The sequence below is a fragment of the Azolla caroliniana genome, unplaced genomic scaffold (assembly GCF_043228905.1).
Source record: "Azolla caroliniana isolate FFs.n. ecotype wild unplaced genomic scaffold, voAzoCaro1.0.p SCAF_4, whole genome shotgun sequence".
NCBI classification, from domain to species: domain Eukaryota; kingdom Viridiplantae; phylum Streptophyta; class Polypodiopsida; order Salviniales; family Salviniaceae; genus Azolla; species Azolla caroliniana.
Window position 1 is genome coordinate 1,254,518 of NW_028230439.1, and position 17,832 is coordinate 1,272,349.

At 36.7% G+C, this 17,832-nt stretch overlaps 3 protein-coding genes across 3 annotated transcripts; 1 reads left to right on the plus strand and 2 right to left on the minus strand.

Moving 5' to 3' along the window:
• Nucleotides 1-343: 343 nt before the first annotated feature.
• Nucleotides 344-5,961, plus strand: LOC147864690 (uncharacterized). The gene is made up of 5 exons (XM_087318606.1): nucleotides 344-488; nucleotides 2,364-2,559; nucleotides 2,684-2,890; nucleotides 3,148-3,339; nucleotides 5,656-5,961. Exons 1-5 carry the CDS (start codon nucleotides 406-408, stop codon nucleotides 5,800-5,802), a joined length of 825 nt encoding a protein of 274 aa, XP_087174732.1. The 5' UTR covers nucleotides 344-405; the 3' UTR covers nucleotides 5,803-5,961.
• Nucleotides 5,962-10,124: 4,163 nt separating this feature from the next.
• On the minus strand, nucleotides 10,125-12,011 carry LOC147864691 (uncharacterized). Its single transcript, XM_087318818.1, has 2 exons — nucleotides 11,780-12,011; nucleotides 10,125-10,797 (listed from the first exon to the last, which is right to left on the minus strand). The coding sequence occupies exons 1-2, from the start codon at nucleotides 11,888-11,890 to the stop codon at nucleotides 10,342-10,344; spliced, it is 567 nt and encodes a 188-aa protein (XP_087174944.1). The 5' UTR covers nucleotides 11,891-12,011; the 3' UTR covers nucleotides 10,125-10,341.
• Nucleotides 12,012-13,789: 1,778 nt separating this feature from the next.
• On the minus strand, nucleotides 13,790-17,213 carry LOC147864692 (acid phosphatase 1-like). Its single transcript, XM_087318820.1, has 4 exons — nucleotides 17,003-17,213; nucleotides 15,465-15,930; nucleotides 14,867-15,076; nucleotides 13,790-14,217 (listed from the first exon to the last, which is right to left on the minus strand). Exons 1-4 carry the CDS (start codon nucleotides 17,121-17,123, stop codon nucleotides 14,040-14,042), a joined length of 975 nt encoding a protein of 324 aa, XP_087174946.1. The 5' UTR covers nucleotides 17,124-17,213; the 3' UTR covers nucleotides 13,790-14,039.
• Nucleotides 17,214-17,832: the final 619 nt, after the last annotated feature.

Consider the following 17,832-nt stretch of genomic DNA (forward strand, 5'->3'; position numbering starts at 1 on the left):
TTCTCTTTCTCTCTCATGCTACAGCCAAAAATCTTTGATTCTTGTGGCAACTAATATCTCAGCCAATTCTGTTCCACCATATCGGCACATTTCTTGGTTTGTTTTAGGGTTTTTGAGGGTTTAGGGTTTCGGGTTTGGACCCCACCCACCACAAATCCTGGGTCCCTCTGCAAGTTTCGTGTCTCACACTCATCAGCAAGATTCAACAGTAACCGCTTCGATCACAAATCCCGGGTCCCTTGCAAGATTCCCGTCACACTCATCATCAAGATTCAACAGTACCTACCCGCGCTTCTGGATCGATGCTCCAGATTCCATCCATCCATCCACCCATCGTGCAGTCACCCTCACCCTCACCATATCATCGGTTCATGTCATCACGGTGGTGATTCTGCCGTAGGAATCATGTGCATAGCTTTCATCCTGTGGCAATACCACCCCCAATACCGTCTGTACCTTGCCCTTAATCGCGATGAGGTCCTCTCCAGGTATTCTCTCTCTTTCCATGCTCACTATGTGCATGTAGGCATGTGTGTGTATGTAGTGTGTACGTGTGCATGTGTATATCTGTACGCACATGTGCTTGTACATGTATATGTATATGTATTTATGCTTGTGTGTGGGCACACGTGTGTGATCCATATGCTCAACACACACACACACACACGTGTGTGTGTGTGTGTGTGTGTGTGTGTGTGTATGTTTGTATGCATTTGCTATGTGGATGTGTAAGCCTATTTCGTATGGCAATGCATGTTTACACATCCATTTTCGTGGATATGCACAGGTTTCTGAATCCAGTTTCTAGGATACGTACACATGTGTTTATGCATCCGTTTTGCAGAAATATGGATATGTGCATGTTCATGCATCACAAATTTGAATATGTATATGCCCATACTTTTACATCACAAATTTGATTATGTATATTGTGAAATGGACACCACAATATATATGCCCTTACTTTCTTATCACAAATTTGATTATGTATATATATGCCCTTACTTTCTTATCACAAATTTGATTATGTATATATGTCATGTTTATTTTTTGCTTGCAGATGGATGTGTGCACGTTTTATGCATCCATTATGCAGATGTGTAGGCATTTATGCATCTGTTTTTGAATGTATATGGATGTGTGCATGCTTATGTGTGCGTACATATATGCATTTGCTACGTGCATTTTTAGTGCATCTATTATGTAGATGTATGGATGTTTATGCAACTACTTTGCATGTATATGGATATGTGCTTGATCATGCGTCTATTATGCAGAAATGGATTTTTTATGCGTCTATTTCTTATTTTATATCCATCAATGGTAAAGATATGTGGATGTTTATGCCTCCATTTTGCAGACATTTAGGTGTTTATATATCATTTTTACATTATATGCATTCATTATGCAGATTTATGGATGTTTGTATATCACTTTTACATTATGTGCATTCATTATGCAGATTTATGGATGTTTATTTATCTATTTTGTTTTGCATTTACATGAATATCTGTATTATTTATGCGCATGATAAATCTCATGTTCTTTGTATGATATAGATACGTTTGTGCATCCATTCTGCAGTGATATATGGATGTGTACACAGATTCATGCTTATGTGTCTTTGCTGCGAATATACGAAAATATGAATATTGCAGATCACAAAATATGACACTAACCTCTTATCACCATGGTTGGCCATACATAATTGATCGAGCCATTATTAATTAATCGCATGTTATTCTTATTTACTGTTTTTGTTTCCACATATGTGTGTGTGTATGCATGTGCATGGTCATGCATCTATTCTGTGTATCTATGTTTGATTCGACCTTCTGAATAACCATTCTTAATCACATGCATGCATGTATTCTTGATGCCAATCTCCTCAATGCCCATGATTAATCACATGGTATTTCAAAGTATAACAGTTCTTATTTTTCGCATAATAATGTTATCCATGTGCTATACATGCATGGGCCATGTGTTCATGTGCTATATATCCATAGTCATGCATGAATTATGCATATATATTTATATTCATTTTTTGAGTTAAGGGGCTTCTCACGCACACTGCAAATTATGACTGATAAGGTTGAAAAGCCAGAAGTTCAAACTACTCTACCTAGGGATAAAAATGCCACATTTCTGTGGTTCGAGAATCAAAACTATCTATCTATCTATACATCGATCGATGTCGATGTAGATGTAACTGTAGATGTAGAAATAGATTGATAGTTATTTATGGATGTTACAAACTCTCAATACCCATTATTTAATTGCACATTAAAACTTCGTTGTTTCAGGCATTTATTTAGAAATATGAAGTGTCTAGTTTGATTTTTCGTTCACATGGAATGCAGGCCTACACTTCCTGTACATTGGTGGACGTCAGACCAAGATGACATTGACATCCTGAGTGGGAAAGACCTTTGTAAAGGTGGCACATGGTTCGGTTGCACGAAGAATGGCCGGGTTGCGCTGGTCACAACATTTCGGGAGGTTTCACATTCCCATGATGCAATTAGTAGGGGCGAACTAGTTACTACCTTTTTGAAGGTTAGTTAGAAGCACTACAGAGAGAAGCTGCATGGAATAAAACCAGTTTGATAATTTATATGTTTTAAAATATTCAATGATAAATGATTTTTTTGATGTTAATTTATATCTTATAATAATCTAGGGCTCTCAGACCCCCTCAGACTATGTGAAAGCTGTATCAGAGGTGGGTGAAAAATACAATGGATTTAACATTCTAGTGGCTGATCTTTGCACTGGAAAGATGGCTTATGTCTCGAATCGACCAAAAAAGAACCCAATTCAGACACAGAATGTATTGCCTGGATTCCATGTTCTTTGCAATGCCTCATTAAATACACCATGGCCAAAGGTGCATTTCTTGTTTACTTTTATGGATAAAAACATGCAAGTATCCATAACCTTTTGGTTATTTATCAGAATACCTGTGAGGTTAAAACCTTTACTAGAATACCCCTCTGAAAACGTATGGCCATTCTGGTAAAATCCAACAAGTTAGGGGTATTTTGATGTTTTTTTCCCTTACTTTTATTCTGGTTTTTGGTTCATCTACTGTTGATCTCTTTCATTTTTTGATCAATGCGCTATTTTATTTCCCCATTCTACAAGGTCATGAGAGGAAAGGCTAAAATGCAACAGTTGATAGATGATATAGGGCCTTACGAGATACCAAAAGCGCAAATACTAGAGTTGCTCATGGATGATGTGAAAGCTGACAAGGCACATTTGCCAAAAACTGGATGCAGCTTAGAATGGGAGCACAAAATGAGCTCGATATGTGTGAATTGCAACAGCAATGAGGTACACAACATACTCTATATACAATGATACAGACATGTATTGTATATTACACACTTACACACCTACAAACGTGTGCATACATTTCCCTACGTATATATGCAGGGAAAATGAAACCTATGTTTTAGAATGTGGAGCAATTTATGACAAAAGTAGTTATGCATGCATCATGCCTCTCAGAAATCTTGTTGCATGTGTGTTGAAAAATGGATTTTAGCTCTCATAGGATGCGTTGTTGTATGTATCTCAGTTGAAGGTTATCTGATGGAGAGCAGAATGTCAAATGTTCGATTCCCAACTTCCACAGTGGCATTAAATAAAGTAGTGCATTAGTGAGGTTTGAACCGGAGTGTATGGGTAGGTAAAGGCTTGGCTTGCCCCATGGCATAGAATTATAAATTTATTGTCCACAAGGCCAAAATTTAACCGGTGGTACTAGAATAAACACATACATCTTTTATGTGTCTGCTTTCTGAGTAGGGGAATTCTTGCTTTAAAATCTCTATGAGAAAATAATGCATGCACAAATATGCTCAACCTTCCAGGTCGGGCTACGAGTGTAGCACCTAAGTTAACACGTTCTCTTAAGAATTCATAATTGTTGCAAGTCACATTATATGCTGAGTATATGAGAAGTGAGTTTTTTCTTCCACTAGTCTTTGTTGCATACCTTCATTGCATCCTTATATGTTTTTTATGACACTACATCGATATGTAACTAGAAGTGTAAGGGCTATACGTGAGCTGAGGCTTATGGGAGTGGTAAGATGTGGCTGGATGTGTTCTGGCATTGTTACCTTGTAATATTCAGGATTGCTGTTAGCAATGTAATATTCCAGTTTTGGCTTTTAACATCTTACCATTTCTTCCTCAATGCCTCCATTAGCCAGTCTTTAATGATCAGATACAGTAACATTCAGGATTGATTTTCACAATGTCATATTCCAGTTTTGACATTTTAACATCTTACCATTTCTTCCTCAATGCCTCCATCAGCCAGTCTTTAATAATTAGATACTTCATTGCATCACTTGAGGGCTCCAATAAAACTTACAGTCCCCATCTTTTAAACTATTTCTAAATTTCTGAACACCTTACCAGGTGAGAGGATTTTTCTGTTATTAGTTTTTGTATCTTGAATCCTATGTTGCATGCAAGTTTTCGCAATTGGTGTTATGCCATATTCTGGACTTTTAAGTAATATACTTATTTCATGCTAACACCTCTATGGATGGATCCTCATACATTGTATAGGATTGAACTCTTAATTGTCTCCTCGTGAACTTTTTTGAATTTTCTTTTTGTCATTCAATGTGCTAAGTGCCATAGCGGCACTCCATAGTTCCACTCCTTGAAGCAACTCTTGGACCACCATAGCATTAAATAGCATCAATCTCACTTCTCATCACTGAGTATTGCTTTGGTAAGTTTGATTCTCAAACATGTTCCAACCTCTTTGAAGTCTAGGCATATAGCATAGACTCCATTTGTTTGTTGGTGGGACAGCAATACCAAGATATTTAGAGCTTTGCACTAGATACATGTAAAACTGGGTAGTTTCTTGGCTGAGTGATCCTTACTGCCAACATTTTGTTTTATTCATTTTCTTAGTTAGTTCATTATTTTGACAAAATGTTTCCAAAACACCAAGTGTTGCATAGAATCCATATTCCTTGAAATCTACAAAACGAGAATAGAATGTTGATTTGTTATGTTTTTGAGCCCATAAACTAATATTTTGATCCATGATAGTGCTATATAACTTGGCCGTAACTACGCTAACCATGATTGTGCAATAATTGGATATCTGAGTTTTATCTCCTCGTGAATTGGTTTAATGTAGTCCACGATATAATCGTTTGGAAAACCTTGTTATATAACTTGACCATACCTGAGCTAACCATGATTCTACGATAATTGGACATCTGAGTTTTGTTTCCTCCTTTGTGAATTGGTTTAATCTTGTCCATGATACAATCTTTTGGAAAACCTTGTTAATATCTTGATCCATGATAGTTGCTATTCATTATGAAGTGCTTGAATTTTTTAATTCAAGAGCTCACTTGTCACGAAAGTCAATCAGAACTTTTTTTTTGCTCCTTTGTTAACATTGCAATCTACGTGTTATTTGGTGTTCCAATACTTATGTCATAGGAATTATCATATTTTGCATATATAGTTTCAGTGCTACATTTTGCCCTTAACCTGGCTACATAGTAACTTTGGTTGGAATTTAATGTAGGTGTTTTCTTCCTTTCGTGCATTTAATAATATTACCTCTTCTTTCTCCTCATATAGCTAATGAGTTTATTTTTACAGGGACCATATGGTACTAGAAGCATGATATTGTTCTTTGTTGACAATGATGGCCAAGTAAGTCTTTATGAAAGGTTCTTGGAAAATAATTGCTGGAAGGAGCATGAATTTGGCTTCAAGATCCCACAAGAGCTATGGAAGGATATATGAGCCCATCATGATGGATGCAACAATTCGGTTATCCATCAGTAAATGAAGGATTCTTGCGATAAAATGTAGGCATTGAAAGGAATTAATATGTTCCAATAAAGTCGATGATAGTTATTGTTGGTTATTTATCAATAACCAAGAAATTCTAACTATGTATAATATGGTAAGATGAAATCGTAATGAATGTTTGTGAAGAGTCGAATTTTGCATGATGATATGTTGCTATTTAATTTCTTTCATTTTCATGTTCAATTAATTGCTTGAGGCAAAAATTGAATTGCAGTCAAATTTGCACACTAGTATTCGTAAGCGACGTTTGAGGTTTTCACTAGATTCATGTGTATTTGAGCTTTTGCCATCTAGTTTTGGGTGTAGCTAGTATATAGATAATTTTAGGTCTTGATGGGTTTTTACTTCAATGTCTCAACACAGGAAAATTGGAGTTAAAAAAGGAAATTCTTGAGAAAATGGACATGTACAAAGTTTAAAAGAGACCATGATTAAAAAATATGAAATCTTGTACAAGAGCAAAAAGAATTCATTCTCTCACATTATGGTTTATGATTTGAATTCAAAATATAATAGGAATTCTGCAACTATGTTGTATTATTATTATTCTCCATCATTTTCCCACATTATAGTTCACAGTATGAATTTGAGATGCATGAGGGTAAGTTGTTGGCTCATTATTGTCCCTATAGTTCTCTCTTGAGAAGTGTTTTCACACAATTCATAAAAACCTTTAATGTGAAATAGTTCTCAACAAAATTGGGGCTTGTGAGTAATGGTAGCCATCCAAATACTTAGGCATTGAGTGGTGGTGAATGAAGGTTTGAACGTATCATATAACTATAATTGGAAAGGTCTTAATCGCAAGGATCGCTCAATTTGGAAATGTACAATGAAGTTTCAATGTTTCTTTAAAAATTCTTTAAAATGTAACAGCAAAAGTTCAATCAAAAGTTCCCTTATGGGAGCTTATTTTATTATTAATTGAGAGTATCGGTGTAATATTCCAAATGTTTGTGCCCTAGATTGGGTTGACAATGTATACGCATATCATGTAGTTATCATGCATATACATACATCTAGGTAATATGGATGCACTATGTAATGTTCACATGGTATAGCTTTATAGATAAATTGGCAATCTCTTGGGCACTTATACATGTATGCATGAGTGTATATATGGTTATCTAATAGATTGATGCCTTGTAGGCTATGTTTTGGATTATATTAGTACACACATGTATGATTTATAGTTACGTTACATAGATGGTACACTTGTGTTATATATATGAGTTGGTAAAATGATGTATGAAATATATATGTGTAAGTGTGAGTGTAGGTGTACATGGTTTTATAGGTGAGCTCGCCGACCACATTGTAACTTTGATTGAAAAAGCAAAATGCCTCTCTCTCTCTCTCTCTCTCTCTCTCTCTCTCTCTCATTTGCAAATCATTGTGATTAAGCAATTCTATTATTGTTTAGCGTATATTAGTAGTATAGTCCATATGTAAGATACTAGGAAAATGTGTTGGAAAGTTCGGCTACATTGTCACAAGAGAAGACAATAATTAAATTATTAGTGAGAAGAGAGGATTTCCATATGTTATAGCTTCAATCCATACATGGTATAGAAGATGAGAGAAAGACATATATAGGCACACCTAAAGATGGATATTTAGAATACCAATTTGAAAGAAGATAGTGTGTATTATAGGGAACCAACTTGAGAGCATGACTACATTTGATGGCATCCATACATACATAGAATAGAATAGAACATGTAAGAAAGTAGTTTGTAAGCATACCTCAAGATGCAAATTCATAATCCCAATTTGAAAGAAGTGCATATGCTATAGTTTAAGGCTTCAATTTAACAATGAAAAGAGGAACATGAGATCTAACGAGTTGGCATGCACATTATAAATGGACATGCACCCCACAATTGCAACATTGTAAGTATCAATTGTTGACAAAACTACATAATCTTCATGAAGCTTCTAATACTAGTTGCTCAACAAATTGTTCCTAGCATATCAAGGATATGACCACAAGGCAAACCATTCACTACATCGCAATGTTGCCTTTGTGACAACCTTTTGAGTGATTGAAATTACAACCCACAATTGTGAAATAAAAAATAAGTATCAATCAACTACATAATCTTCATGAAGTTTCTAATACTGGTTGCTCAAACTATTCCTAGCATGTCAAGGATATGATCACAAGGCAAACCATTCACTAAAAATGTCGAATCTCAAGTTTTTGTTTCTTACATGCAATGGCTTGTGATTTGAAGATGTACTCTTCTTAACTCTAGTGTGGGGTATGGAGTGTTCCCCCAACTATGGGAGATTATATCTAATACTATAACTTGATTGTGAACACCACGAAGTGTGCCTGTAACCATCAAGCCCAAGTCTTAAATGTGGGTTGTAGGTGCATTCCTAACATATTAGGCATTCCATAACACTGTATTTTTCACATCTCAAGTTGTAAGATCTAGGAAAACTGTAGAGAAAATCTTTAAAACATTGTAGAATATTGTACTTTCCATATAGGCTTGTTAATTTTATAGGTCTTATGGCTACAAATGTTTGGGAAAAACTACAGTAAACTTTGGGGGAGTGCTCCTTTACTCTTGGAGATAACTAAAACTCAATGGCCTTTGGGAAATGAAGAAAGGCCCCTGAGTCCTGAGTCTTGACAGCCTGACAGGGTATTTCAGAGTTTCTTCTTCAGAGCCAACTCAAATCATTTTAGAAAAAGGCAATACTCAATAATCAAAAGAAATAACAAAAACTTCCAAGCAACATATAAATGATACTCACACAATAATTTAGACATGCATTTTCAAGCATTTGGATCAAGAAATTAATATGAATTTTTACACATGAATCAAAATCTGTACATGACCTAGTGATAGATCAGTTGGAAAAAAGGTCTGGAAAACATGGTGATATATTGCCTTCCTGATAAGAGATACTTAAGATCCCACCCAATAAACAGTTCTGGAGCAGATACCATCAAAACCAATGATAGTTATTTTTTCCAAAAAAAAAACAAGGACTCAAGATATCATCATAAAACCATTTCAGCTGATACCCAAAAACAGGAGATCCTTCAATGCATTGAGATAATATCCAATTACCAAAGGTATTATCAACCCACTGACTATCAAGATACTATTCAAAAACCTTAGGTATCATAAAGCAACCGAGATAAGATCCAATAACTCGAGGTCACATTAAACCAACTCGAGGTATCATGAAATGATTTCAGCTGATACCCCAAAAACAGAAGGTCCCTCAATGCATTCAGATAATATCCAATTACCAGATGTATCATTAACCCACCAACCATTGAGATAATATTAATAAATCTTAGGTATCATAAAGCAATTGAGATAAGATCCAAAAACTTGAGGTCACATAAAACAATCAAGATAGTCTGCAACGAATCAAGTTCTCATAAAACTAAAGATCCAAAGCTCTTATCCAAAAACCCGAGTTCCAATAAAAGCCATTGAGATAGGATTCAACCCGTCTATCCAAAAACCCAAGTCCTCATCAAATAGTTGGGATAATTTCCAGCAAATCCAAGACCTCACAAAAACCAAAGATCCAAGTTTCTATCCAAAAACTGAAGTTCCCATAAAAGCATCGAGATAAGATTCGAGGGTCTATCTGAAACTCCAATCTCTTATTAAACCTTTGAGATAAGTTCGAGCAATCCAAGTTCTCATAAACCCAAAGCTTTGAGTTTCTATGCAAAAACCCAAGCTCCCATAAAAGCATCAAGATAAGATCCAAGAATATATCTGAAAACCCAAGTTCTCATCAAACCATTGTGATAAGATCCAAGTACTTGTAGTTACAACAAATGCGAGAAAAACCATGGCTAAGCACAATAGAACAAAGAACAATTCAGCCAGCAAAAACCTACAGTGAATAATAAGAGTATCCATCTGGGAAAAAGGCATCCTTTTTCCAACTTCAGTTCAACTTGGTTGACTTCAGTTCATCCTGGTAAAGGATTAACGGGGGAAAGGAGACCCTTAGTAGGACCAAATGATTCCATCATCAATCTCATGTAGCTAGAAAACGATAAGTAGATTTTGCTTACCATCAGAGAGGGAATACACAGCCTCAGAAAAACGATCGAGTTATAAACACGAAAAGAAGGGGGTATTCCGTTCTGCTTCTGAAAGATGAATGTCTTCCACTTTCACACAAATCCATCTCCCTAATTCTCTTTTGCGAAAAGAGACATTGAGAGAAATGGGTTCTTCATGATGCTAATGCTTAGATGATGATGATGAGAAACGCAGCATTTTTTATAAGATAGTTAAGAACCACACTTTTCTTTAACCATTAGTCCAGAAATCACAGCTCCTCTGCAGAAACCTTCCTTCCCCATCATCATCATCACCATCATACAAACAAAGGAAATAAAACACGGCCAATCTCCAGTAACCTTTTAAATATAGTAACAAACCAAGCCAAGCTATACCAAACTAAACTATTATGCTTTTACTTCCGCCAATTGGATTCAGAATTCCCTCCACCATAACCACCACTTCGGTTTCCACCACCGTATCCTCCATTTCCACCCCCACCATATCCTCCATTTCCACCACCCCCACCCCCACCATATCCTCCATTTCCACCACCATAACCACTACTACGGCCACCCTGGCTACCACCATAACCACGATCAGATCTCTCTTTGTTACCATAGCCCCCTCTGCTCCCACGGTCTTCATATCGTGAACCACCATATCCTCCACCACCGCTGCCACCGTTACGATAACCGCCACCGCCACCGCCACCGCCGCCACCTCTGGTTTGTGCCTGATTTACAGTTATGTTCCTGCCATCGAGTTCTTTTCCGTTCATAGCCTCAATGGCATCGAGCATAGATTGCTCATCAGCAAACGTAACAAAGCCAAAGCCACGAGATCGGCCAGTTTCACGATCATTGATAACCTAGAATTGAACACAATAACATAAAGAAGCATATTTTAGCGCTATATATGTGCACAATCCATAACCCTAAACTCCAAATGCATGTTAACAATCACGTGATATGGCACCACATCTTTCTGTAACAAACATCTTGCACCACTAGAAGTATGTGACTATACAAACTATGTGGATGTTGAAATATCTTTCTGAAATTTCAAACCCATGTACAACCATCTCCTTTCTTTTCTATGAGTATATCTCTCAGAATTCTTCAATCACAATATTAAAGATAAAAAGGAAGCACACTATAATTTCATCTTATAGTGTGTGAATAGAGTAAAGAATACCATTTAAAGGAAGGGCATACACAAAGGGGCTATAATTCTCCCTCGATAATGTATGTAAAAAAGGAAGTTTAAAGAACAACAATCAAGGGATATATAAGTTTCCATATTAACACATACGAATATATATGGTTCCCATATGTGCATAGGTTTTCCCAAAGATCGACAATGCTTAAACAATATCTTTAAAGTTGTTTCAAAAATATCCCAAAATATTTAAATTTTCAATATTTAAGGGGTCAAAATAAAGCTGTATAAGATTTCCAGTATACTGTATAACCTTCTTGTGCAATTTCACAAGGTTACTAGCACAGGTGATCTCCGTCAGTGAGGAGGAAAGAACTTTTACAATGCGTCGTCAAATTTATCCTAAATCTACACAAAACTCAGAGAATTCCATCAATCTATCCTATATCTATACAGATCTGAGTGAATATTCTTAATTGATCACAAAATAAACACAGATCTGAGTGAATTCCATCATCAAATCATAGCAAATCTAGTCCTCAAAAGTACACAGATCAGAGAGATTCCACAGCAAAACCTGAGAATTCTCTAATGAAATATATTCTAACCACGTACAAATCTGAGCAAGAAAACAGACATGAGCAAAATACAGATCGGAAACGGGGGAGGGGGGGCAGAGAGAGGTTAAGCACCTTGGATTCAATAACTTCACCGAAAGAACGAAACGCATCACCGAGGCCACGATCGTCGGTGGCCCAAGCGAGGCCACCTACAAAGCAACGATACTCAGCATCAGAGGCCATGGAAAGCAGCAGCAGGAGGAGGAGGAGGAGGAGGAGGAGGAGGGTTTTGGTGGAGACAAAACTTAGGGTTGAAGAGGAATCAGCAGCAGCAGCAGAGGAGGAGGGGAATTTGATGGTGAAAGGGGGGTGAATGTGTAAAGAGGGTGAATTTGGGTTTCAGAATATATAGAATGGAGTCTAGAATTGATGGATGGATGGATGGATGGATGGATGGGTCATGGAGAAGATCGTAATTATACATAGTATGTATGTATGTATGTATGTATGTATGTTGACAACAAGCAGCACCAAAGGACAAACAGAGGGAATATTCCCCTCCCATCTTTACACACATATGTACTCATAGCTTGAGTTGGAAGCTACCACATACACCACTATGTCTATGTCTTGGGTTCGAAACCTAATCTTCTCACTTCTCTATAATATTACTCCTCCATACATACATACTTTATCCTCTTAATTTTGCTAGATGCCCACTAATATAGAGCTTGAATTCTCTCTCTCTCTCTCTCTCTCTCTCTCTCTCTTTCTCTCTCTCTCTCTTATCAGCTTACCCTAGAGGCTAGTTGTTTACACTATTAGCATTATTATGTCTTGGGTTCGAAACCTAATTTTCTCACCCTCTTTCTTACTCCATACATTTCTCTTAATTCACTAGATGCCATTGTGGAATGTAGGGGTCTCTCTCTCTCTCCTTGGTAAAAGCACACAATTATATTAATTGTATGCCAAAATCCATGTCTTACAACAATTCTTAGGGAGAGGGACGTCTTGTAACACCACTAGAAAACCTGAATATATGCACTTGAGGAAATTATCCCCACATGCTCTAACATCTACAAATTCCACGTAAGAATTCCTTTTAACTTCTTCATATAGGCTTTCACCCCATGTCTACCATCAAACATGAAAAGCATTACGCATATTCCAATTGTGTTGTAGTCCCCGATATTGTAAAAATTGGAACAGTATCTCCATCTCGCCACATGGATCATTTTGAGCATACTGAGAAAAAAGCCATTGTTGAGGCCTCAAATAATGATGGGTTATAACGTGCCAAACTTCCGATAAGTACTTCCAAATGTTACATGTTATAGGACATTTAATGAACCTATGTGTACTATCCTCCAACAAAATAGTGCAAAAGAAACAAGTTCCTGACCCTAGTCATCATCTCTTTAAGGCTCAACCTAATGGGAGCCCACCAATCATACCTCTCCATATGAATACCTTTGCACGAAATGGTAAATGGAAATGCCATGCCAACCACATTGGAATATGCGTAATGCTTTCATGTTTGATGGTAGAAACCCTGATTCGAACACAGACATCACCCACATATTTTGTTCACATATACTGTTCTCACTTCACACTCAGCTTTCTGTACTCTTAGCACTTCCTTTAATTATTGGGTCAATTATTCATCACCTACTAACTAATCAGAGGATAGCAAAATGACTTGATATACTCACCCTTCCATACAAATAAAATAAGAGACTCTTTTCTTTGGTGGCAATGGGCAAATAGATTGGTCATCATCAAACATACGACAGAATTCAGCTGAATCTGATCAACGCAATACGACATTTGCATGTAAGTTTAAAACACTTGACAGACATACAAGATAATTGAGAATTGCCAAAATGCCACTCTATAACTGCATTTACCCATATCTACAAGAATTCCACAGAGTGTTTTTGTAATTGCAAAAATGCCTGCCTCTCTTTTCTGGAAGCAAACCTCGTACTCATATCTTTCTCATCAGTTACGAACATGATGTATGGAACAAACTAATTTACCTGAGCATAGTGTCATGAAATCGTAATTAATTTCCCCTTATCCTGTAGGTAACATTTGATTGCCTCCAATTAAGCAAAATATGCCCCCAGTAGTCAAGAATTAATCAAACAAAAAATAAATAATAATGCCTTTGAAATCCAAAACAGATATGAATAATCATCATACATACTTTGTAAAAAAGAAAAAGAAAAAGAAAATATTCGCAATGGGTCGAGCTACATTCCCTTGATTTCATCGTTGGCATAAAATTTTACAAAAAAATAAAAAAAATAAGAGGATCTAAATCACCATTGACTGATTTGATTCGTGGTAGATCATCCCCATCTGGATAAAAGAAACTACCAGCCACTTAGAGAATCTGATAAATGGGATTTGGAAGCTTGAATGTTCGGACACTGGAATCGCAACCAATAATATCGTTCCATTGATCACCCAGTACAGCAAGGATTTTATATCCTTGCTTTTGAATTTCACGCCGTTTTCCGTCTTTGTACGATTGAACACTCAATCCAGTGTCTTCATTCGATCTATATATTATGCAACAACAAAGATCCAAATAACATCACAATGACCAATTATGTTGAATCCAAATAATATATATTTATGAAACACATCATTAATCCCAAAAACCCTTTCAAAGACTTCCCTACACTACAGATTAATATCATTAAGAAACAAAAAAATGCTAGCATGTTTTATATTCTGGTCTTCTAAAATTCAAAATCATTATGAAAGGTATTTACTAAATCTCTTCAATTCTAGCCTTGCATAGACCTAAAATTTGAATATAATTGAAAGAAAAAATGGATTAAAAACAGGAAGCTCCACTTTCCACTGGAGATGAGAGAAATTTGATTGGTTACTGTGCTTAAAATCTCATTAATATTAATTAAAATCCAAGTATTTTAAAAGGTTTAATAGAAAGGACATGCTGTGGAAATTTATTAAAACATGAAGAAAGGTGTGAGAAGATGATTCTTTAAATAACGTTTTGAAGTTTTAATATAGCTCTATCACACAATGTAATGGGACTGTGGCTATTATAATATCTTATAATTACTTCAGGTTTCACCAACCTAAGTGTTTACATGAAGCTGAAAAATTTAACAATGCCAAGCTGGCTCTGAAGAATCCCTTCCCGGAACGTACAAAAGAATCTGACAAAACAGTACATACCTCAAAATCAACGATGTCCAACCTTCATAGCCAGCTTCCATTAAATTTCTCTTGGTTAAGTCGAATGTGCTCTCAGGCCTCTCTGAAATAAAGAAAACACTCCAATTTGCGGCACGAACTTCACGGTATAGATTTAGCACGTGGACATTTGGCAAAGTGTTGCTTTTGTTCATGGAGATAGCCCACATGTAATTATCAAGGCTAATGGATCTGTTGAATACAAGAAAACTCTTGTATCTTTGTCTCTCTCATCTCTCTCCATAATCTCCTACACTCTCGTCATTTTTAAATTGAGGCCAGTATCACTCAGCAACTATTGCCAATGTCTAGGTTTGTTGTTTCATAAGTTGTCATCGGGTAGTTCTACCCATTTCGATTCCTTCATTGTATTCATAGCTGATACAAACATTTTTCTAGTTGTAACCTCATTTTAGATCTCATAGGCTATTTTGATGATCCACATTTTTCATTTCTTTCTCTCTCGAATGTAGAGATACCACTATTTACAAAGAGCAACTAGAAGGATACAGTCTCATTACTAGAAAACAAAAGATAGAACAAAATGTAAAATAAATATGGACAAAAGCAAAGGACATACTCTATCGCAGGGTTCCCATGGTAATGTGAATGCAATAGAGCTGTTTCATCAATATCAAATATGATAGCATAATGTGGTTCGTGATCCACCTTCAAATTCATCAAATAGCTTCGTGCTGAAGCTACAGCCACTTCAACATCCTTGGAATACTGGCCCCGATGAATATAATTTGAGATATGGCTTTCGCAAGCCAAAGGAATCTCCCATCTTTGCAAATTGTTTAGCTCGAGGTTTAAATGGTAGCTGGAACACATACTGGGCAACACTTGTGATCCCAAACTAACCGTGGGATTTCCGCAAGAAGATAGCATCACGGCAAGTGTGATGATTACTGCAACCAGAATGATGCCCACGACTGCAATAGCTGAGGTGATAATAGTTATAGCCAATGAAGATATAAATATGCCTGATCCATCTGTAATACTGAACCTGCTTCCAAATAAGCTTCCATATTGACTTTCATAACCTGCATATTCCATAGTACATTTTGCTTTTCATGTTTTAGTTAACAATACAAGCGAAAGCTTTAGTTGACAATGCACATAACCCATAAACCCCAGTTCACAATGCAAGTATCAAATCAAAACACTTAGGTATAGATACTTTCCATTCTCCGCCTTTGTTACTTACTAAACTAAAGCCCTCCCACTCAAGTCTTTTCAAAAACATCAATGAATCATTCCAATTTCCCTTTACATGATATAAACGAATTCTACGCCATCATGCAAACCCTAATTCATTGGGAATGCTATTTTGGGGAGTTTTGAAATCTCAAGGGATGTAAACACATAAACGAGCCCTGATTCACCATACACCAAGGGGAGCTAATCCTGATGATTAAATACATTACACATTGCAACAAGTGGTTCCACTAGCCTTAGTTATACACTATAAAGAAGAACAAAAGTAACCTTTCAACAATCTAGGAGATGAGTGACTCATATAGCCTTTCCCTAAAGCACAAAAACCAAGCCATGCAAACACTCAATAAATTCAAATCATCCCTTACTCCCATTATTCGAGAATGTACTTTCAAAAATCACTGTATGTAAAACTAACCTGAAAATACATAACACATTGCAAGGAAGAACAAGTGGTTAAGTTTTAGCAAATATGACATGAGCAGTTCAAACCTTGTCATCACTCGCCATTTGGACAGTCCAGATTCTAATATACTGAAGAACTACAGCAATTTTTGACATTGCGTAGTCAAGAGCATAATGAGGGATTCAGATTGTCTTTTTCAAAACGAAAACGCACAAATCCTAACCCAATGGGCCTCCAGCCTAATAATAAACATAACCCTAATCGTTAACCAGAATAGCTTAAATCCTATCCCTATAATCTTATACCTAAACCGTAATTCCAAAAGTCCCTAAACCCTAACCAAATACATTCTAAACCAAAACTCTAAGCAAATATACAAAAAAGAAGTCAAAACCCTAAACCGGATACACCCAAACCTCTAGAAAAAAGGAAGAAGCACAGACACAAAAGAGATCGAGAGACATAACACAGGGGAAGCGAGAGGGGCTGACCAGAGCCATTGCGGCTGAGGAGGCTCTGCTGCGAGTCGTTCTGATCGAATCTGAAAGAAGGGTTGGAAGGGAGGGGGGGGACGTCAGACTCGGGGTCCTGCTTTTCGTCGGAAGAAGCCATGTCCACACGATCAGGATGAAGATGAAGATGAAGATCACGATCAAGATGAAGATGAAGATGAAGATTAAAATGAAGATCAAGAACAAGATCTCTGTCTCAGTCTTCCTTTCTCCTCTCGTCTCCTCTCTGCGCTGTGTTGTGCTCCTCTGATTCATATGCACATCTATGCAACCAGAAAAAAAAAAATTAAAATAAAATTAAAAAAGGCTTAAATTATTTATTTCTATTCTATTTTCTTTTCTTTTCTTTGCCAATTAATTTGCCCAATTTCTTTGGAATCTTTTGCTTTTCTCTTGCCTGCTTTTCCTCCTCCTGCTTTTTTTGTGCGTTTGTGTTTAGGAGCTGCATTTTTGTGTCTATGTAAAAATATGTGTTCGGCTCAAGCCTGAACCAAACCGCTAGCTTCTTCTTTTTTAAACACGGTTTATCGGTTCGGTTTAGGTTTGAGCTTCCTTAATCGGTTTGAGCTCGGTTTAGGATGGCTTGAGCCCAAACCAAACCAATTTGGGCCAAACTAGTTAAGCCTAAATCAAGTTGATTAAGCCTTAACTGGTTTGGCCCAATTTGGTTCGGTTTGGGCTCGAGCCATCCAAACTGGTTTAGGTTTGAGCTTCGTTAATCGGTTTGAGCTCGGTTTGGGATGGCTCGAGCCCAAACCGAACCAATTTGGGCCAAACTAGTTAAGGCTTAATCAACTTGGTTTAGGCTT

What these genes read in the sequence shown, in the direction of transcription:
- LOC147864692 (XM_087318820.1), bottom strand. Translation starts at nt 17,123, where the DNA reads ATGGCTTCTTCCGACGAAAAGCAGGACCCCGAGTCTGACGTCCCCCCC. An exon ending in CCTCAGCCGCAATGGCTCTG is followed by an intron (nt 15,931 to 17,002) that starts GTCAGCCCCTCT and finishes TGGAATATGCAG; the next exon opens with GTTATGAAAGTCAATATGGA. An exon ending in CATGGGAACCCTGCGATAGA is followed by an intron (nt 15,077 to 15,464) that starts GTATGTCCTTTG and finishes TGTATTCAACAG; the next exon opens with ATCCATTAGCCTTGATAATT.
- LOC147864691 (XM_087318818.1), bottom strand. Translation starts at nt 11,890, where the DNA reads ATGGCCTCTGATGCTGAGTATCGTTGCTTTGTAGGTGGCCTCGCTTGG. An exon ending in GTGAAGTTATTGAATCCAAG is followed by an intron (nt 10,798 to 11,779) that starts GTGCTTAACCTC and finishes GTTCAATTCTAG; the next exon opens with GTTATCAATGATCGTGAAAC.
- LOC147864690 (XM_087318606.1), top strand. Translation starts at nt 406, where the DNA reads ATGTGCATAGCTTTCATCCTGTGGCAATACCACCCCCAATACCGTCTG. An exon ending in TAGTTACTACCTTTTTGAAG is followed by an intron (nt 2,560 to 2,683) that starts GTTAGTTAGAAG and finishes ATAATAATCTAG; the next exon opens with GGCTCTCAGACCCCCTCAGA. An exon ending in TGAATTGCAACAGCAATGAG is followed by an intron (nt 3,340 to 5,655) that starts GTACACAACATA and finishes TTATTTTTACAG; the next exon opens with GGACCATATGGTACTAGAAG.